At 47.3% G+C, this 20,940-nt stretch overlaps 1 protein-coding gene across 1 annotated transcript in view; it reads left to right on the forward strand.

The window, feature by feature from the left end:
- The window catches only part of ARHGAP39 (Rho GTPase activating protein 39), a 181,577-nt gene that overhangs the window by 73,035 nt on the left and 87,602 nt on the right, over positions 1-20,940 (forward strand). The window contains exon 2 of the mRNA XM_070940271.1: positions 792-1,226. Coding sequence (XP_070796372.1) covers positions 792-1,226 — 435 coding nt within the window. The remainder of the gene's footprint in view (positions 1-791; positions 1,227-20,940) is intronic.

Genomic DNA, 20,940 nt, shown 5'->3' on the forward strand with positions numbered 1-20,940 from the left:
TAATTAAATCCTTCCCTCCTTCTTCCCTCCTTTCCCCTCTGTCTCTCCTTCCTTCCTTCCTTCCTTCCTTCCTTCCTTCCTTCCTTCCTTCCTTCCTTCCTTCCTTCCTTCCTTCCTCCTCCCCCCTTCCTCCATCTCTCCTCCCCACACCCTCCAACTCTCCTCCCTCCCTATCTCCTTCCCTCCATTCTTCTTTTCTATTTTCTTTCTGCCCTCTTCCCTCCCTCCCTCCTTCCCACCCCCTCCAACTCTCCTCCCTCCATCTCTCCTTCCCACTCCCTCCAACTCTCTTCCCTCCCTCCATTCTTCTTTCCTATTTTCTTCCTTCCTTCCTTCCTTCCTTCCTTCCTTCCTTCCTTCCTTCCTTCCTCCTCCTCCCCCCTTCCTCCATCTCTCTTCCCCACACCCTCCAACTCTCCTCCCTCCCTCTCTCCTTCCCTCCATTCTTCTTTTCTATTTTCTTTCTGCCCACCTCCCTTCCTCCCTCCTTCCCTCCTTCCCACCCCCTCCAACTTTCCTCCCTCCCTCCCTCCATTCTTCTTTTCTATTTTCTTTCTGCCCTCCTTCCTTCCTCCCTCCCTCCCTCCCTCCCTCCTATATCTTCTTTCTACTACTATATGTCTCGCTGTCTTGCCATGGGGCTCCTCTAGTCTAGGTGACTTCCAACTGTACAGAGCGAAGAAACTAAAAGGAAGTAAAAGAACAAAATAAACAAAGAAAAGGAAAGCGCTTCTATACATGCCAGTTTCTAAGAGCCCCCTCCCTCTCTCTCTCTCTCTTCCCCCTCGCAGGTTGGAATGGGTGGAAATCATTGAACCTCGCACGCGGGAGCGCATGTACGCCAACCTGATCACGGGCGAGTGCGTGTGGGACCCTCCCGCCGGCGTCCGCATCAAGCGCACCAACGAGAACCAGTGGTGGGAGCTCTTCGACCCCAACACCTCCCGTTTCTACTACTACAATGCCACCACCCAACGGACGGTGTGGCACCGGCCGCAGAACTGCGACATCATCCCTCTGGCCAAGCTCCAGACGTTGAAGCAGAACACCGAGTCGCCTCGGGCCTCCACCGAAAACAGCCCCGGGCGCAGCACCAATGTCAGCCGAGAAGGCAGCACCAGCTCCTCTCTGGAGCAGGAGCTGGAAGGCGGAGAGAAAGTCCCGGAGCAGAACCGGCCCAGCCGGCAGCCGACTCAGTTCGCCATCGTTAAGGAAGAAGCAGAAAGGTAACCAGGCAATTTATGCTTCTGTTTGTATTTTGTTATGTAAATGAAGACTCGCTCATCCAGGCCAAAAGGATCTCAAAAAGGTTAAACCTTTGCAAAGTTTATTAAACGGAGACGTTTCGTTACTCACCCAAGTAATTTTTTCCGTCAAGATGAAAATGTTGGGTTAGGCAGAGAGTCAGAGAGTCTTACATTTTGGGGAGAAACCCCTACAAAGTCAGTATGGTGGCGCAGAGCCACGGTGGCGCAGTGGTTAGAGTGCAGTACTGCAGGCGACTTCTGCTGACTGCCGGCTGCCTGCAATTTGGCAGTTTGAATCTCACCAGGCTCAAGGTTGACTCAGCCTTCCGTCCTTCCGAGGTCGGTAAAATGAGGACCCAGATTGTTAGGGGCAATAGGATGATTCTATAATAGCAATAGCAATTAGACTTATATACCGCTTCACTGCTTTTACAGCCCTCTCTAAGCGGTTTACAGTCAGCCTCTTGCCCTCAACAATCTGGGTCCTCATTTTACCCACCTCGGAAGGATGGAAGGCTGAGTCAACCTTGATCCGGTAAGGCTCGAACTCTGGCTGGGGACAGAGTTACCTTGCAATACTGCACCACCAAGAAGGAGATTGAGAAAGGGAATAAGAGAGGAAGGAAGGAAGGAAGAGCCATGGTGGTGCAGTGGTTACAATGCGGTATTACAGGCTAACTCACTGCCAGGAGTTCGATCCTGACCAGCTCAAGGTTGACTCAGCCTTCCGTCCTTCCGAGGTCGGTAAAATGAGGACCCAGATTGTTGGGGGCAAAAGGCTGACTCTGTAATAGCAATAGCCCTTAGACTTATATACCGCTTCATAGTGCTTTTACATCCCTCTCTAAGCGGTTTACAGAGTCACCCCAACAATCTGGGTCCTCATTTTACCCACCTCGGAAGGACAGAAGGCTGAGTCAACCTTGAGCTGGTGAGATTTGAACTGCTGAACTGCAGCTAGCATTCAGCTGAAGTAGCCTGCACTACTGCACTCTAACCACCTCGGCTCTTATAAACAGCTTAGAGAGGGCTGTAAAAGCACTGTGAAGCGGTATCTATGTCTAAGAGCTATTGCTAAGTGGGAGGGAGGGAGGGAGGGAAGAAGGAAGATGGATGGATATTCAAGGGAGGGAGGGATGGGAAGAGAGAAAGGGAAAGAAGGAAGGAAGGAAGGAAGGAAGGAAGGAAGGAAGGAAGGAAGGAAGGAAGGAGGTGGTGCAGTGGTTAGAGTGCAGTATTGCAGGCTGACTCTGCCCACTGCCAGGAGTTCGATTCTGATCGGCTCAAGGTTGACTTAGACTTCCATCCTTCCGAGGTGGGTAAAATGAGGACCCAGATTGTTGGGGGCAAGAGGCTGACTCTGTAAACAGCTTAGAGAGGGCTGGAAAGCATTGTGAAGGGGTATATAAGTCTAAGGGCTAGTGCTAAGTAGGGAGGGAGGGAGGGAGGGAGGGAGGGAGGGAGGGAGGGAGGGAAGGAAGGAAGGAAGGAAGGAAGGAAGGAAGGTGGTGGTGCAGTGGTTAGAATGCAGCATTGCAAGCTAGCTCTGCCCACTGCTAGGAATTTGATCCTGACTGGCTCCAGGTTGACTCAGCCTTCCGTCCTTCCGAGGTGGGTAAAATGAGGGCCCAGATTTTTGGGGGCAAGAGGCTGACTCTGTAAACCGCTTAGAGAGGGCTGGAAAGCAGTGGAAAGCAGTATATAAGTCTTAAGTGTTATTGCTATTGCTATGGAAGAATTTGCACCTTGCAATAACTCTCTGACTCTATCTATGCCAGGGGTCCCCGACCCACAGACCCCGACCCACCAACGGGCCACAGACGGTTTGAAACCGGGCTGTGGGAGAAATGGGCAGGTGTGCGCGTGTGACGCTCCGCTCGTGTGAGCCGAGGGCGCTGGCACGCGAAGCTCTCCTTGTGCGGATGGAGGGCTCTTGCACTCGCGTGCGAAACTCCCATTTGCACGATTGGAGCTTCGCGCGGGAGTGCAAGTGCACGAGTGGAACTTCGCACACGACCGCAGGCATCCTCCACTTATTAGACAAATGGAGGTGTGCATGGACGTACTGCCACTCATTTATACGCACACTGGGTTGGACCACCATACTAGAAGGGTTGGGAACGATTGCTCTGTGCCACGGGTGTCAAACTTGCATTGTCACGTTGTTGTCACATGACGTATCACGACTTTCACCCCCCCTTCGCTAAATCAGGGGTGGGCGTGGCCACCGCGTGACGCCTCCGGCCTATGGGCTACGAGTTTGATTTCCCCCTGTTCTATGACTGTTCAAAAACTTTCATTTTGACCAAAGAAGTTACTTGGATAAGTAACGAAACATCTCAGTTTGAATCAGTGGTGGGTTCCTCCCGGTTCGGTCCGGTTCGGCCGAGCCAGTAGCAGTGACGATATGACGTCACCGAACCGGTTCTCCCCCCCCGCCCTCCCCCCCCGCCCTGTTATTCTTACCTTTTATTTGGTCCCACCCCCAATCTTTTGCTGCCTCCTGAGTCCCAGCTGATGACTAGAGGGAAAAAAACTGTTTAAACTCTTGCCGGGGGGCTTCAAAGGGCCGCCCTACAGCTGATCAGTGTTAAAAGCAAACAAATGAGCCGGGTCGTAAGTGCGAGGACTGGTCGTAAGTGCGAGGACCTTCCAGAAATGACTCTGACCAGCTAGCCATGCCCACCTAGTCACATGACCTCCAAGCCACACCCACAAAATAAGCCACGCCCACAGAACCGGTAGTAAAAAAAATTAGAACCCACCCCTGGTTTGAAACTTTGGTCCAGTTGCCACGATTTCACCTTTTTTTAATTCTTTGTTTTTCACGGTTTTTTTGAAGTGCCCGTTCTCCGTCACAGAGGGACTCTCTGCAATGGTGCAATCAAACGTTAAAATATAAAAACCAATACAAGTAGTCCTTGGCTTATGACCACAATTGAGCCCAATATTTCTGTTGTTAAGTGATGCAGCAGTTGCTGAGGATGAAATTTCTTCTCCTTCCTGTTTCTCCCCCCCCCCACCCCAATTTTGGGGGGTGGATTTTTTTCCTACGGTTTTAAATATTTCAATGTCCCTTTTTTTTTTTTTTTGCATTAGGTTCTTTTATAGGCAGGGAGACATTTAAGGGAGACGCTTGTTAAGCGAGTTTTGCCCCATTCTACGACCTTTCCTGCCACTGTTGTTAAGTGAATCACTGCAGTTGTTAAATTAGTCACACGGTTGTTAAGTGAATCCAGCTTCCTCATGGACTTCGCTTGTCAGAAGATCTCAGAAGGGGATCATGTGACCCCCCCGGGACATTGAAAGCGTCATAAGTATGAGTCAGTTGTCAAGCTTTTGAATTTTGATCACGTGACTGTTGGGACGCTACAACGGTCATAAGTGTGAAAAACGGTCATAAGTCCCCTTTTTTTCAGTGACGTTGTAACTTTGAACAGTCCCTAAACAAACGGCTGTGAGCTGAGATTCACTTAGCAACCGCGTCACTAACATAACAACGGTAGCGATTCGCCTAACAACAGGAAAACGTCTTAAAACGGGACCAAAACTCACTTAACAACTCCTCATGCTTAGCAGTGGAAATTTGTGGCTCAATTGTGGTCGTACGTTGAGGACCAGAAATACAAAATGAAATACAAAAAGACATTAAAAATCTTAAAAAGTTCAGAAAAGAAAACCTACCTCGCCCCCCCCCCAAAAAAGAGGAAAAAAGGATGTTTTTTTGAGGAGGAAGCAAAACATAACTTTATCCCCAGCCATGTAGATTCACCAGGAACAATTTCTCACTCTTAAAATACGATCCAATAAATCTTCGTTTGAGGCCTCATCCTGGTTTTCTCCGAATCTTCCGCTCTCCTTATTTAATCGGCAAAAAGGTCCAGTAAAAATTAACCAAAACGCCTAACGCCCTAAGTATGGAATAATCCCCCTTTTTTCATTTCACGTAAATCTCCCTTATCCCTCTTTTTTTCTTTTTTTTGAAAGAAGGAAAGCTTTTTCCTCTCTTCGAAGATTAGAACGCGCTATCTTTGTCCCCCATCCCTTGGGGGCTCTGAGCAGCGGCTCATTAATATAATTAATAATAGCAATTATCAGATCTGTGCCAGGAGTAATTAACCACGGAGGGAGGAGGGGGGAAAGGAGCAACAGGTGGTTTTCTGCGGGAGTCTTTTCTTACACCCAGCGCTACGGGGTGAGAACTTGGTAGCAAAGGGGAGGGGGTCCCTCAAAAAGTGTGCCTGGGCCAGTTGGGGGACTCAGGAGGATGGCCACAGAACACAGGTAGTCCTTGACTTACGACTGCAGTGGTCCAGGGGTGGGTTCCTCCCGGTTCGGCCCAGTTCTCCTGAGCCGGTAGCGGTGACGATACGATGTCACCGAATCGGTTCTGCCCCCCTGCCCCCACCCCCCCGCGTTATTCTTACCTTTTATTTGGCCACACCCCCAATCTATTGCTGCCTCCTGAGTCCCAGCTGACGGCTAGAGGGAAAAAAACTGTTTAAACTCTTGCCGCGGGGCTTCAAAGGGCCGCCCTACAGCTGATCAGTGTTAAAAGCAAACAAATGAGTAGACCGGTGCCTGCAAAAAATAAATGGGTAGACCAGTGCCTGCAAAAATACATGAGTAGATCAGTGCCTGCAAAAATACGTGAGTAGATCAGTGCCTGCAAAAATAAATGGGTAGACCAGTGCCTGCAAAAATACATGAGTAGATCAGTGCCTGCAAAAATAAATGGGTAGACCGGTGCCTGCAAAAATACATGAGTAGATCAGTGCCTGCAAAAATACATGAGTAGATCAGTGCCTGCAAAAAATAAATGGCTTAGATCGGTACAGCTCTGCAAGCAGTTAAACGCCTGGTAGACCATACCTCTGCTAAATCCTAAATAATTGTCATATGACCATCAAGCCACGCCCACAAAATAAGCCAGGCCCACAGAACCGGTAGTAAAAATTTTTAAAACCCACCCCTGAATTGGCCCCAGTATTTATATTTCTAAACGAGACTGATTCTGCCTGATTTTACGACTTTTCTCGCCACCGTTCTTAAGTGAATCAGCACAGTTCTTAAATTAGTCACCCGGTCGTTATCTGGCTTCCTCATTGACTTTGCTCATCAGAAGGTCGCAAAAGGGGATTGCGTGAACCCCCCCACCCCCCCGGGACTCTCCATATATACGAGTCAGTTGTACAAGCGTCTGAATTTTTAGCAGAAGGGAATTTGGGCTGCGTTCATTTCGTTGTATTATGCAGCTAGCCAGCTGGACTTACGACCAAAAATGACCCTCAAATTTCCGCTGCTAAGTGAGACAGTGAAGGGAGCTTTGCCCCATTTTCTTGCAAACAGTTGTTAAGCGAGAAATTAAGTGAGCTTTGTCCCATTTTATGAATATTTATGCCACCGTTAAGTGAACGGAGCCACCTCCTCATGTGTGGGAAAGTATTTTTCAGGATGTGGTTCTTTCTGCGGGGGGGGGGCGGGGGGGGACGCCTGTTAGCCTTGGAAGCCATATTAGGCCGGAAGCTTCAATGCTGCCACCTCCTTATGTGTGGGAAGCATTGAAACTTCCGGCCTAATATGGCTTCCAAGGCTGACCTCAACGGCTTTCCCCTTTAACCGTGTTAAATTAGTAACACGGTTGTTAAGTGAATCCGGCTTTCCCCTTGACTTGGCTTGTCAGAAGGTCGCAAAACGGGAATCACATGACCCCCGGGGAGGACACTGCAACCGTCATAAGTCCATGCCAGTTGCCAAGCCTCTGAATTTCGGTCGTGTGACTGTAGGGATTCTTGCAACGGTCGTCAGTGTGAAACGCTTTTTTTCCCGGGCCGTTGTAACTTCGAAAGGTCACTAAACGCGAACAGTTGTAAGTTGAGAAAAATCATGGAGTGTGCGGAAATGGATAAGCTTACGAAGGAGATACAAGAAAAAGAGGAAACAGAATATTACGTAGTCTGGGAGAGATGGTATAAATCAGTGACGGCTAACCACTTTGCCGTCGCGTGCCAAAAGCGGGGGGAGCACGGTGTGTGTGTGTGTGTTCGCGTGTGCATGCCCACAGCCATAATTCAATGCGCCCCATCCCCCACACATGCGTGCACGACCCCCCCCCGGGCTCCCCCTGCTTTTGACACGCGATGGCACCGTGGGCCCAGTAGGGCGTTTTTTTTTGCCCTCCCCAGGCTCCAGAGCCTTTCTAGGAGCCTGAGGAGGGCGAAAACGCCCCCCCCCCGGGAGGCCGGAAACGGCCTTTTTCCCGACTTCCAGTGGTCCCAGAAGGCCCGAAAATCAGCTGGCTGACGCACGCATGCGTGCTGGAGCTGAACTAGGGCAATGCTCGTGTGCCCACCAATATGGCTTCACGTGCCACCTGTGGCACGCGTGTCGTAGGTTCTCCATCACGGGTATAAATGGTTGGAGGAAAAGGGAAAAAAAGGACAAGGGAAGACTAAATAACGGTTGAATTAGGAGGAGAAATATAGGGAGTAACAAATGGGAACAATTAGAATAATGTAATAAATTATAATTATATATATATATATAATTAGAAAGAATATGCACATAAAAGCCTATGAAAAAAGAAAAAAGATACATTATGCCTTTTACAGGGAGGATAATTGGGAAGTGGGTGTGGCCCACTGATGACGCCTTAAGAGGTAGAAATAGCTATCTGGGTCTCCCAGGAAGCAACACAGAGTTGCAGTTTGGCAGCAGAAAAAGGGCCCAAGAACTTGTGAATGAGATTTCACAGAACCTAGGGCTGAAGAACAACTAAGTTTACATAGGTAAAACCTGGCTAGAAAGAATATGCATATATATATATATATATATATATATATATATATATATTAGAAATATATGTATAAAAAATATACTAAGATAAGAGAGAAAAAATGTATAAGTATGGATTACCGACGCGAAACTGTTGAAAAGAAGAAAGTGTTAATATCTCTTTTTGTTGTTGTTGTTTTTTTTTAAAAAAAAACTGTTTAATAAAAGTATTTTTTAAAAAAACACAACAGTTGTAAGTTAAGGACTCCCAGGCCAGGTTAGGAGAAGGAGCAGGGCGGTTTATGCCATCTGTAATTTCTGTTGCAAGTGGAAGTGGAAATTATTTTTGGAGACGTGTTGGCACCGCGGTTACGGGCGGTTGTATTTTAAGAAAGGTACAATATTTCTGCTTCTTTTCTAACCTGAATATATCCTTCAGCTGGGTTTATCCAGGTCTGGAGAAAGAAAAACACCTATTATATTCATTTCTGAGTCATTCCTTGGTTTGTGCATTTTTGACCTGAACAATTTCCTTCCCTTACCACCATCGTGTAAGAAGATGTTTGAGTGGAACATTTGGACGGCGGGCTGAACTCTGCACGTTGAGCAAAAACAGCGGGTCTGGCGGGGGGATCTTCTCCAATGGCCCCTCGCCCAGGTTCAGGACTAAGGCCAGCGTCTTGCAGGGGGCTGCATTCGTTTGCCACAAATTAAACCGGTGGGAAATTACCAGCTGGCCGCGGGCCGAGCGAGGCTCGCTGGTTCCATGCGCCCGTCTCCGAAAAGCTCTCTAAATTTAGCTGATTATCCTCGGGAAGACTTTTCACTTCTCTGTGCAATTATAAGGCAATTTATTCCTACAAGGCTGGGAGCAGAAGTGGGGGGTGTAACTGGGGCACAGCGAGTACCCCGAAAAGGCTGCGGCCAGAGATGGAGGGATGGTAGGATTTTCCAACTGAAAATCCTTTCTTTCTTTCTTTCTTTCTTTCTTTCTTTCTTTCTTTCTTTCTTTCTTTCTTTCTTTCTTTCTTCTTTTCTTCCTTCCTCCCTCCCTCTTTCTTTCTTTCTTTCTTTCTCCCTCCCTCCCTCCCTCCCTCCCTCCGTTCTTTCTTTCTTTCTTTCTTTCTTTCTTTCTTCTTCTTTCTTTCTTTCTTTCTTTCTTTCTTTCTTTCTTTCTTCCTTCCTTCCTTCCTTCCTTCCTTCCTTCCTTCCTTCCTTCCTTCCTCCCTCCCTCCCTCCCTCCCTCCCTCCCTCTTTCTTTCTTTCTTTCTTTCTTTCTTTCTTTCTTTCTTCCTTCCTTCCTTCCTTCCTTCCCTCCTTTCTCCCTCCCTCCCTCCCTCTTTCTTCCTTTCTTCCTTCCTTTCTTCCTCCCTCCCCCCTCCCTCCTCCCTCCCTCCTTCTTTCTTCCTTCCTTCCTCCCTCCCTCCTCCTTCCTCCCTCCCTCCCTCCCTTTCTTTCTTTCTTTCTTTCTTTCTTTCTTCCTTCCTTCCTTCCTTCCTTCCTTCCTTCCTTCCTTCCTTCCTTCCTTCCTTCCTTCCTTTCTCCCACCCACACACCCACCCACCCACCCACCCACCCTCCCCCTTCCTTCCTTCCTTCCTTCCTTCCTTCCTTCCTTCCTTCCTTCCTTCCTTTCTTTCTTTCTTTCTTTCTTTCTTTCTTTCAGCTTGAGCTTGATTGTATCCCTCTGTTGGCCAACTCTTCGCATTATCAACTGTCAGAGTAACTTCATTAGCATAATGCAGATTACTGATGGTCCTTCCTTCAGTTCTCAAACCACAGAATTGCAGGGTTTGGAGACTAGGGGTAAAGAAGGACCTGGGGGGGACATGATAGCAGTCTTCCAGTATTTGAGTGGCTGCCACAAAGAAGAGAAGGTCAACTTATTTTCCAATAAGGACCAGAAGGCAGGACAAGAAACAATGGATGGAAACTAATCAAGGAGAGAAGCAACCTGGAACTAAGGAAAAACTTCCTAACAATGAGGACAATTAATCAGTGGAACAGCGTGCCACCAGAAGTTGTAGGTGCTTCATCACTGGAGGATTGTTAAAGAAAAGATTGGATAACCATCAGTCTGAAATTTTATAGGATCTACTGCTTGGGCAAGGGGCTGGACTAGAAGACCTCCAAGGTCCCGTCCATCTCTATTCTGATTCTGATTCACGCTCATCTTCCTTGGAAACCAACCTCCCTCAATAAAATATTCAGCAGATAAATTGAATAGACCAGAAGAGAATACACAGCCTTGGTTGCCAACCAAAGAACCAAATTAAAATATTTATTTCTTGTTCATTTATAAACAGTTTGTATGGCCGTCCCTCTTTAATTCTACAATTCTGGGCAGTTAACAGTAAATTAGGATTTAACAATAAAAATCCTCTTTTTTAAAAAATAAATAAATAGGCCTGATAGCATTACTACAATGCAGCCGGGGTCAAAAAGGTATTTGCCTTTGTCTACAGATGTAGCCATGCAGCTGAGCTGGCGTAATCCTTTGACCCAATGCCAGAGGGAATAGCCTAATTTTTAAAGCTTTTCAGAATGTCAAGGAATCTTCTGGGTCTCGTGAGAGAAGAAAGGGGGATGATCTCCTGTCCTATAGGGGCTGCTCGGACACAAAAGGCATATTCCCTAAGTGCCATTAGGTGACATCGCTTTAGAAGAGAGACCCATGGTGTGTGCCAACCCTGTTGGCTCCGGTGTGTTGGGCAGAATGAACAGGAGACAAGTGGTTTCACTAATAATCAACACAGCGCCATCTAGAACTTCATAAGTGATGACCAGTTTGATCTAGTGGTGAAGGCACTGGGCTGGAAACTAGGAGATGTGAGTTCTAGTCCTGTCTTAGGCACGAAAGCTGGTGGGTGACATTGGGCTAATAACCAGGAGATGGTGAGTTCTAGTCCTCTCCTAGGCATGAAAGCTGGTGGGTGACATTGGGCCAATCACCAGGAGATGGTGAGTTCTAGTCCTCTCCTAGGCACGGAAGCTGGTGGGTGACATTGGGCCATTGACCTGGAGATGGTGAGTTCTAGTCCTGTCTTAGGCACGAAAGCTGGTGGGTGACATTGGGTCAATCACCAGGAGATGGTGAGTTCTAGTCCTCTCCTAGGCATGAAAACTGGTGGGTGACATTGGGCCAATCACCAGGAGATGGTGAGTTCTAGTCCTGTCTTAGGCACGAAAGCTGGTGGGTGACATTGGGTCAATCACCAGGAGATGGTGAGTTCTAGTCCTCTCCTAGGCATGAAAACTGGTGGGTGACATTGGGCCAATCACCAGGAGATGGTGAGTTCTAGTCCTCTCCTAGGCATGAAAACTGGTGGGTGACATTGGGCCAATCCCCAGGAGATGGTGACTTCTAGTCCTCCTAGGCATAAAAGCTGGTGGGTGACATTGGGCTAATCACCAGGAAATGGTGAGTTCTAGTCCTCTCCTAGGCATGAAAGCTGGTGGGTGACATTGGGCCAATCCCCAGGAGATGGTGAGTTCTAGTCCTCTCCTAGGCATGAAAACTGGTGGGTGACATTGGGCCAATCCCCAGGAGATGGTGAGTTCTAGTCCTGTCTTAGGCACGAAAGCTGGTGAGTGACATTGGGCCAATCACCAGGAGATGGTGAGTTCTAGTCCTCTCCCAGGCATGAAAGCTGGTGGGTGACATTGGGCCAATCACCAGGAGATGGTGAGTTCTAGTCTTGCCTTAGGCATGAAAACTGGCTGGGGGCCTTTGAGCCATTGACCTGGAGATGTTGAGTGAAGTATTAGTACCTTTTTATAAAGCCTTAGTAGGACCACACTTGGAATACTGCATCCAGTTTTGGTCATCCTATTGTAAAAAAAATGTGGAAACTCTGGAAAGAGTGCAGAAAACAGCAACAAATACGATTAGGGGGCTGGAGGCTAAAAGATATTTTTTCTTAAAAACTCCAGTGATGGAGTCACCCACAACTTCTGGAGGCGAGACATTCACTGGTTAATTGTCCTCACTGTTAGGAAGTTTCTTCTTAGTTCCAGGTTGCTTCTCTCCTTGATGAGTTTCCATCCATTGCTTCTTGTCTTGTCTTCAGGTGCTTTGGAGAACAGATTGACCCCCTCTTCTTTGTGGCAGCCCCTCAAATACTGGAAGACTGCTATCATGTCCCCCCTAGTCCTTCTTTTCTCTAGACTAGCGGTCCTCCAATATTTGAGGGAACGTCATGGAGAAGAGAGGGTCCAGCTATTCTCCAAAGCACCAGAAGGCAGGACAAGAAGCAACGGATGGAAACTAACCAAGGAGAGAAGCAACCTAGAACTGAGGAGAAATTTCCTGACAGTGAGAACAATGAATGGAACGCTTCCCTCCAGAAGTTGTAGCTGCTCCATCACAGGATGTTTCCCAGAAGAGATTGGAGAACCATTTGTCGTGGAATGGTACAGGGCAGAGGTCTCCAAATCTGGCAACTTTAAGACTTGTAGACTTTCAACTCCCAGAATTCCCCAGCCATCCACAAGTCTTAAGTTGCCGATTTTAGAAACCCCCAGTGTAGTGCCTTGCCTCCAGAAGTTGTGAGTGCTCACAACACTGGAAGTTCTTAAGAAGAGATTGGAACATCCATTTGTCCAAAATTGTCTAGGGCAGTGTTTCTCAACCTTGGTAGCTTGAAGATGGGTGGACTTTAACTCCCAGAATCCCCCAGCCAGCGCTGCTGGCTGGGGGATTCTGGGAGTTGAAGTCCACCCATCTTCAAGCTACCAAGGTTGAGAAACACTGGTCTAGGGTCTCCTGCTTGGCCCGGGGGTTGGACTAGAAGACCTCCAAGGTCCCTTCCAACTCTGTTATTCTCTTATTTTTTTCAGCCTTGGACTGCCTTGCATTTGCAAATCGAGGCAACTCCAAAGCTGAGCTGTGGGTTGAGTTGAGTTTGTCACAAGGATGGTTCGTCTGCAGTCTTGCACCTGGAGCTGGTTGGGATCTCCGCCGCAATCAGCATCTTCGAAGTGACAGCGAGGTTAAAAGCAGGGACATCGAGCAAGGGCAGGCAAAAGTCGGCGTAATTCTACTTCGACTCCAACCTTAGTATAAAAATAATGAAGATGGAGAGAGTAAATAGAGGCCGGGGAGCAGGAGGTGGGGGAAAGGTGACCTCGTAGCTTGTAGTTGTTTCCCGGAGCTCTGCCTTTCGTTTCTTCGTTTTTTGGGGGGGGGGGGGGAAACCATTTTTTTCTTAAAAGCTCGGAGGTGGGAGAAACCAGGCTTAATAGCAGGAATTGTGAGAGGGATCTTGGAGTCTTAGTGGACAAGCAGTTAAATATGAGTTATTTGTGTGCGACGGCAGCCAAAAAAGCCAAGGCAATCCTAAATTGCATTAACAGAGAGATACAATCAAGATCAAGGGAGGTACTAATACCACTCTGTAAAGCCTTAGTATGATCACACCTAGAGTACTGCATTCAGTTTTGGTCATCACACTATAAAAAAGATGTTGAGACTCTAGAAAAAGTGTAAAGAAGAGCAACCAGGATGATGAGGGGACTGGAGGCTAAATCATACGATGAACGGTTGCAGGAACTGGGCCTGGCTGGTCTAGTGAAGAGAAGGACCAGGGGAGACATGGATAGCATCCTTCCAATATTTGAGGGGCTGCCCCAGAGAGGAGGAAGGAGGTCAAGCTATTTTCCAAAGCACCCAAAGGCCAGACAAGGAATAATGGATGGAAACTGATCAAGGAGAGATTCAACCTGGAAATAAGGAGATTTTTTCTGACAGTGAGAACCATCAACCAGTGGAACAGAAGTTGCCTTTGGAAGTTGTGGGAGCTTCATCACTGGAGGCTTTCAAGAAGAGACAGGACTGCCATCTGTCAAAAATGGTGTAGGGTCTCCTGCTTGGGTGGGGGGTTGGACTAGATGACCTACAAGGTCCTTTCCAACTCTGTTATTCTGTTCTGTTTGGCACAATTGCAGATGTCTTTGTGCAAATGCTAGGAAAGGCTTCGTGGGTGTGGTTGGGATACATGTAGTAGGATACACACGAATGAACCACAAGGTAAAAAGAGCCTTGGTGGCGCAGCAGACTAAAGTGCTGTTAAGTAGCACCAGCTGCCTGCAATTACTGCGAGTTCAAATCTCACCAGGCTCAAGGTTGACTCAGCCTTCCATCCTTCCGAGGTAGGTAAAATGAGGACCCGGATTGTGGGGGCAATAAGCTGACTTTGTATAAAAAAGAACACCGCTTGGGGGGGGGGGGGCGAAAGCCCTACTAAGCAGGTATATTCAAAAGTATGAAGGCTATTGCTTAACACATTGTAAGCCGCCCTGAGTCTCCGGAGAAGGGCGGCATATAAATCGAACAAATAATTAATTAATTTTCACTCATTCCAGCGTTTCGGTATCGATATCACTTACATTAACACGATTAACCTAATTTCTAATTATACCAGTCTATGCATTATATAATCTAATTATCTACTTTTTAAAATCACACTAATAGTTATAAATAGATAACAGTATTTTCTCATTGTAATAGACATAACATTACATATTCCTTATATAGCAGTTTTACGTCTAACCGATTATACTATATGTTCCAACTGCTATTCTAATAGCAAATCCTCCATAAAAGTTATTGCATTACATTCTTGATTAAATTCTCTTTCCATTGATATAATAATATCATAATTTTATGGTACTATTCCAAAAAAAAAAAAAAAAAGGGGGTGTTATTAGCTAGTTTTAGAAAATACACTTTCCCCCCCAAAAGGTTTCCACAATTTTGTTTTCCACAAAAAAGGTTTTCCACAATTTTTCCACAATTTTGGCCGCTACTGTAAGGTCAGGCGTGCCAGCCTCCACCGAGGCTGAAAATTGCATCTTGATACCGCCGAGGCGGAAGAGACCCTGCTTAGTGGTATAAAATGCAGACAATTACCGGACCGTACAAGGTCAAGAGGACCACGGAGCATCAGTGCTCCCCTCTCCCCCTCTTCTGCCACGTGCCGACAGCTCCTCCCTGGCAGAACAAACAGTCCTGACAGCTCTGGATATTCTTGTGCGTTCCTCTGTCACAGTTGTGCGTTTTTCCCCTTTCAGCCTTCTTGGTGCTTTGCTAACTCTTTTAAATTGTCGGCTGAGAAGGGAGGGTTGCAGGTGGGGTAGTGTTGTTACTACCGGTTCTGTGGACGTGGCTTGGTAGGGGTGGGGGGGGGTTTAATGTGACAGGGTGGGCGTGGCCAACTTTTTTTTTAAAAAAAAACTTTTAAAACCATTTTTTCTACAACCTTAAGAGGTTGCAGAAAAAAAATGCTTTTAGAAGCCTCTGACGATCCGGTAACTCAACTGGGATCGTCAGAGGCTTTTAAAGGCATTTTTTTTTACTACAACTTCTTCGGCCGAAGAGGTTGTAGAAAAAATGCTTTTAAAAGCCTCTGACGATCCCAGCTGCGATCATCAGAGGCTTTTTTTTTTACTTTTAAAAGCATTTTTTCGGCTGAAGAGGTTGTAGACAAATGCTTTTAAAAGTAAAAAAACAGCCTCTGATGATTGCGTGGCTCAGCTGGGCATGGGGAGGGGGGGCGCGCAGGGATTTTTGCTACCGGTTCTCCGAACCACCCGCCGCCATCGCTACCGGATCAGGCGATCCGGTCTGAACTGGGAGCATTTCACCCCTGGGGCTTCCCCTTTGCAGCTGGGGATCACTGGGAGCTTCGCAGGGACATGCCCCCCAAAATGGTTTGGTTCGGACATCCCCCCCCCCCCCAAATTACAGAATCAACCTAAGGTTGCAAGGTGAATTTGCTTCCCAGCTTTGCTGTATCCTTTTTAGCAGAAGGGAATTGGGGCTGCGTATATTTTGTTCGTAATACAGCCAGTCCCGGATTTACAACCACAGCTTGGTCCCATTTTATGACTTTTCTTGCTACCGTTGTTAAGTGAATTACTGCAGTCATTAAGTGAGTCACACGGTCGTTATGCGAATCTGGCTTCCCCCTTGGCTTCACTTGCCAGAAGGTCGCAAAAGGGGATCCTGGGACCCGTCATAAATACGAGTCAGTTGCCAAGCATCTGAATTTTTAGTAGAAGGGAATTGGGGATGCGTTTATGTCTTCGAAATACAGGTAGTCCTCGATTTACGACCACAATTGAGCCACCAATTTCCGTTGCTAAGCAAGATAGGGGAGGTTTGCCCCATTTTCTTGCCAGAGTCGTTAAGCGAGAAACACAGCTGTTCAATGAATCTGGTTTTCCCCATTGGCTTTGCTTATCCGAAGGCCGCAAAAGGGGATCGCATGACTCTGGGAACACGGCAACGGTCATAAGTGTGAGTCAGTTTGCCAAACGTCTGAATTTTGATAACGTGACCATGGCGATGCTGCAATGGTCGTAAGTCTGAAAAACGATCTTAGGTTACTTTTTAAAATGTCGTTGTAACTTTGAATGGTCACTAAGTGAACTGTTGTAAGTCGAGGACTACCAGTGCAGAATTAACTTAAAAAGTCTGATTGCTGCAACCTTTCTAGCAGAAGGGAATTTGGGCTGCCTTTATTTCTTCGTAAGACAGCTAGTCCTCAACTTATGACCCCAATTGAGCCCCAAATTTCCATTGCTAAGATAGACAGTCGTTCGGTTGAGTGTTGCCCCATTTTCCTGCCACAGCCGTTAAGCGGATCACTCGGTTGTCAAGCGAGTAACATGGTTGTTAAATGAATCCGGATTCCCCCTTGACTTTGCTTGTCCTAAGGTCGTGAAAGGGGATCACGTGTTCCCGGGGACATTGCAACTGTCATAAATGTGAGTCAGTTACCAAGCGTCTGAGTTTTGCACACGTGCCCACGGGGATACTGCAACGGTCATAAGTGTGAAAAACAGGCGTAAGTTCCTTTTTTCAGTGCCATTGTTCTTTGAATGGTCATTAAACCAACTGTTGCTAAGTCAAGAACTTCCTGCATATGTGGTGACCGTGGATAATTTCTCATGGTCTTCTTGCATTTCTCATTGCAAGGAATGAAATCTGGTCCTGTCTGGGCAAGTATAGATAGTCCTCAACATACAACAGTTCATTTAGTGACCGTTCAAAGTGACAACGGCCCTGAAAAAGTGACTTATGACCGTTTTTCACACTAATGACCGTTGCAGCATCCTCATGGTCACGTGTTCAAAATTCGGACGCTTGGCAGCTGACTCATCATTATGACGGTTGCAGCATCCCGGGGTCACGCAATCCCCTTTTGCGGCCTTCTGACTAGCAAAGTCGACACGGAAGCCCAGATTCACTTCACAGCCCGGTTACTAACTTAACAACGGCAGTGAATCACTTAACGATGGTGGCAAGAAAGGTCGTAAAACGGGGCAAAACTCACGTAACAAATGCCTCACTTAAGAACAGAAATTTTGGGCTCCGTTGTGGTCGTAAGTCACGGACTACCTGTACATGCAGTCCTTGACTTACGACGGATTGCTTAGCGAGTGTTCCAACTTACGACCTACCTGGAAGAGGGATTTATGACCAGGATCCGAAGTTCTGACGGTCCTTCCCCGTGAGTCACATGAACACGGGTTGCCTTTATGGCCATTGGCATTATCCTGAAACACGTTTTTACGACAGTTTCGTTTCTATTTTTGGGGGGGCACGACCACAAACCATAAGCTACCAGTGTTTTCTTTGCATTCAAACTTAACGACCATCATCTTCACTGAATGACTGCTGCAAAAAAAACCCAACAAAAAAAACACCCTAGTAAAATCAGGCCGGTCCCGTAAGCGATCTGTTTTACGACTGTTACAACGGTCAAAGGCAGTCTCTACAATGGTCGTAACTCGAGGACTCCCCTGTATTTTAGGCCAGGATCTGAGATCATTTTCCCCACCATCCCCCAACCAGAATTTAGCGTGCCTGAGATCAGATATGCTCTCCGGAGGATTCGAACCCGTGAATTGCGTCAAACGGTAGATGATTCTCTGGGGCAGGAATATGTTAGCTTGTCTGGGGAGCGCGGGTGGGGTGGGGGGCGCGAAACTTGGATGTGGACCACTTCCCCCGGGGCCCACAAGAAGCGTTTCCAGTCTTGTTTTTCAGAGAGACAAATTTCCAGGCGTGCTGGAAAAACATAAGAGCCGCTTAAAAGCGCACTTAATTCCATTAAAAGTAATAAACCACCTGGCAGAAAATTTTAATGGATGTGTTGAATCGAAAGGCGGGTGCCCCAGGTGAGTCTCCGGCTGCAATTACGCTCTAATGGGATGGAACACACCCCGGGCTCTGGGATTTTTTATATATATATATATATTAAATTTTATGGGATATTCTGAAAGCAGAAGAGGACCTCCTCCTCTCCGTCCCCACCCACCCACTTACTTACACCCCCCCCCCCGGGCGTCTCGGCTCTTGCCCCACTCAGTCGCCTTAATCTGCGTGACAGGATTACGTATCGGAAGTGCTTGGAAGGCGTTGGATGCAATAAATTGATGGAAAGTGGTTATTAATATTTGAATCACTTCGGAATTGCCAAATGTTAATAGGGGGCCATAAAGAGGTTGTCTGGATGTGGATGGAAGTGGGTGGGCAGATATGCAGATATCCCTCCCTCCCTCCCTTCCTTCCTTCCTTCCTTCCTTCCTTCCTTCCTTCATTCATTCATTCATTCATTCTATCCTCCCTCCCTCCCTCTCTCCCTTCCCTTTGCTTCCTTGCTTTCTCCCTCCTTCCTTCCATCCATCCTTCCTTCATTCTATCCTCCTTCCCTGCCTCCCCTTTCCTTCCTTCCTTCCTCCCTTCCCTGCCTCCCTTCCTTCCCTTTTCTTGCTTCCTTGCTTCCTCCCTCCCTCCATCCTTCTTTCATTCTATCCTCCCTCCCTCCCCCTTCCTTCCTTCCTTCCTTCCTTCCTTCCTTCCTTCCTTCCTTCCTTTCCTTCCTTCCTTCTTTCCCTGCCTCTCTTCCTTCCCTTCTCTTTGATTCCTTCCTTGCTTCCTCCCTCCCTCTATCCTTCTTTCATTCTATCCTCCCTCCCTCCCCCTTCCTTCCTTCCTTCCTTCCTTCCTTCCTTCATTCATTCATTCATTCATTCATTCATTCTATCCTCCCTCCCTCCCTCCCCTTTGCTTGCTTCCTTGCTCCATCCATCCATCCATCCATCCATCCATCCATCCATCCTTCTTTCATTCTATCCTCCCTCCCTCCTTTCCTTCCTTTTCCATTCTCTTCCCCTCCCTCCCTCCCTCCCTCCTTCCTTCTGTCCATCCATCATTTGCATCTCCCTCCTCCTCATTTGCATCCCTCCCCTGGTGGTGCAGTGGACTAAACTACTGCTGTTAAAGTAGTACTTAGCTGCCAGCTGCCTGCAATTACTGTGAGTTCAAATCTCACCAGGCTCAAGGTTGACTCAGCCTTCCATCCTTCCGAGGTAGGTAAAATGAGAACCCGGTTTGTGGGGGCAATAAGCTGACTTTGTGTAAAAAGAACACCGCTTGGCGGGGGGGGGGGGAAGCCATACTAAGCAGGTATATACAAAAGTATGAAGGCTATTGCTTAACGCATTGTAAGCCACCCTGAGTCTCCGGAGAAGGGCGGCATATATAAATCGAACTAATAAATAAATAAATAATCCAATTTTGGCTTGTCGAGGCCCCAAGGACCACCTGCTCTTCCCAGGCAGTTCAATAGCAGCGCAGGCGTGCTGTGATGGATGTGCGCCCAGATGTTGAAGACAAAATAAAGACAGGATATCGGGGAAGAGAGATAAGCGAGCCTTCCCCTTTCCTCCTGGGATGCAAGCCATCCTTGAAGCATCAGAAGGAAGAAGGATGTTCTGAAGATGTAGCCCAGCTGGGAGTAAAGGCCCAGCTAAGAAGATGGAAGATCGCTTTCTAGGGTCCTTGGGGTGTGAAGATATTCCTTCCGAGTCAGAATACAGCTGGAAGGGACCTTGGAGGTGGTCCTTGACTTACAACAGTTCATTCAAAAATACGACGACACTGAAAAGAAGTGACTTAGGACCGTTTTTCACACTTATGGCCATGGCAGCATCCCTATGGTCACATGATCAAAATTTGGACGCTTGGCAACTGGCTCGTATTTATGACGGTGGCAGTGTCCCGGGGTCATGCGATCAGCTTTTGCGACCGTCTGATAAGCAACATCAATGGGGAAGCCAGATTCACTTAACGACAGGGTTACTAACTTAACAACTGCACTGATTCAGAATAACAGCATGACAGAATTGGAAGGGACCTTGGAGGTCTTCTAGTCCAACCCCCTGCTCGGCAGGAAACTCTGTGCCATTTCAGACAAGTGGCTGACCAGCCTCTTCTTAAAAACTTCCAGGGATGAAGCACCTACAACTTCTGGTGGCAAGTTGTTCCACTGGTTAATTGTCCTCACTGTTGGGAAGTTTCTCCTTAATTCCAGGTTGTTTCTCTCTTTGATGAATTGTCTATGGAGATTCTCGGTCATCCAGGTCATAGTTGTCCCAAAGGTGCTTTATTTCAAGAGACAAGTGGACTTTCTTGGTTTTTATCTTTTGAAGACATTTCGCTTCTCATCCAAGAAGCTTCCTCAGCTCTGACTGGAGGGAGGGGGAATGGAAGGATTTATACTTGAATTCTTGCAAATGTCCAGCTGTCTGCAAGGAATTCCTCACCATCCTTGCAGAAATTCCTTGCAGACAGCTGGACATTTGCAAGAATTCAAGTATAAATCCTTCCATTTCCCCACCCTCCAGTCAGAGCTGAAGAAGCTTCTTGGATGAGAAGCGAAAGGTCTTCACAGAAAAATAAGGAAGTTGGAATAAAGCATCTTTAAGTCTCCTTGATTAGTTTCCATCCATGTTTTTTTTGTCCTGCCTTCTGGTGCTTTGTAGAATAGCTTGACCCTCTCTCCTCTGGGGCAGCCCCTCAAATATTGGAATACTGCTATCGTGCCCCCCCCCCCCCAAAGTCCTTCTT

The sequence above is a fragment of the Pituophis catenifer genome, unplaced genomic scaffold, assembly GCF_029215685.1.
Source record: "Pituophis catenifer annectens isolate HBS135680 unplaced genomic scaffold, rPitCat1.0.hap2 SCAF_3, whole genome shotgun sequence".
NCBI lineage: Eukaryota > Metazoa > Chordata > Lepidosauria > Squamata > Colubridae > Pituophis > Pituophis catenifer.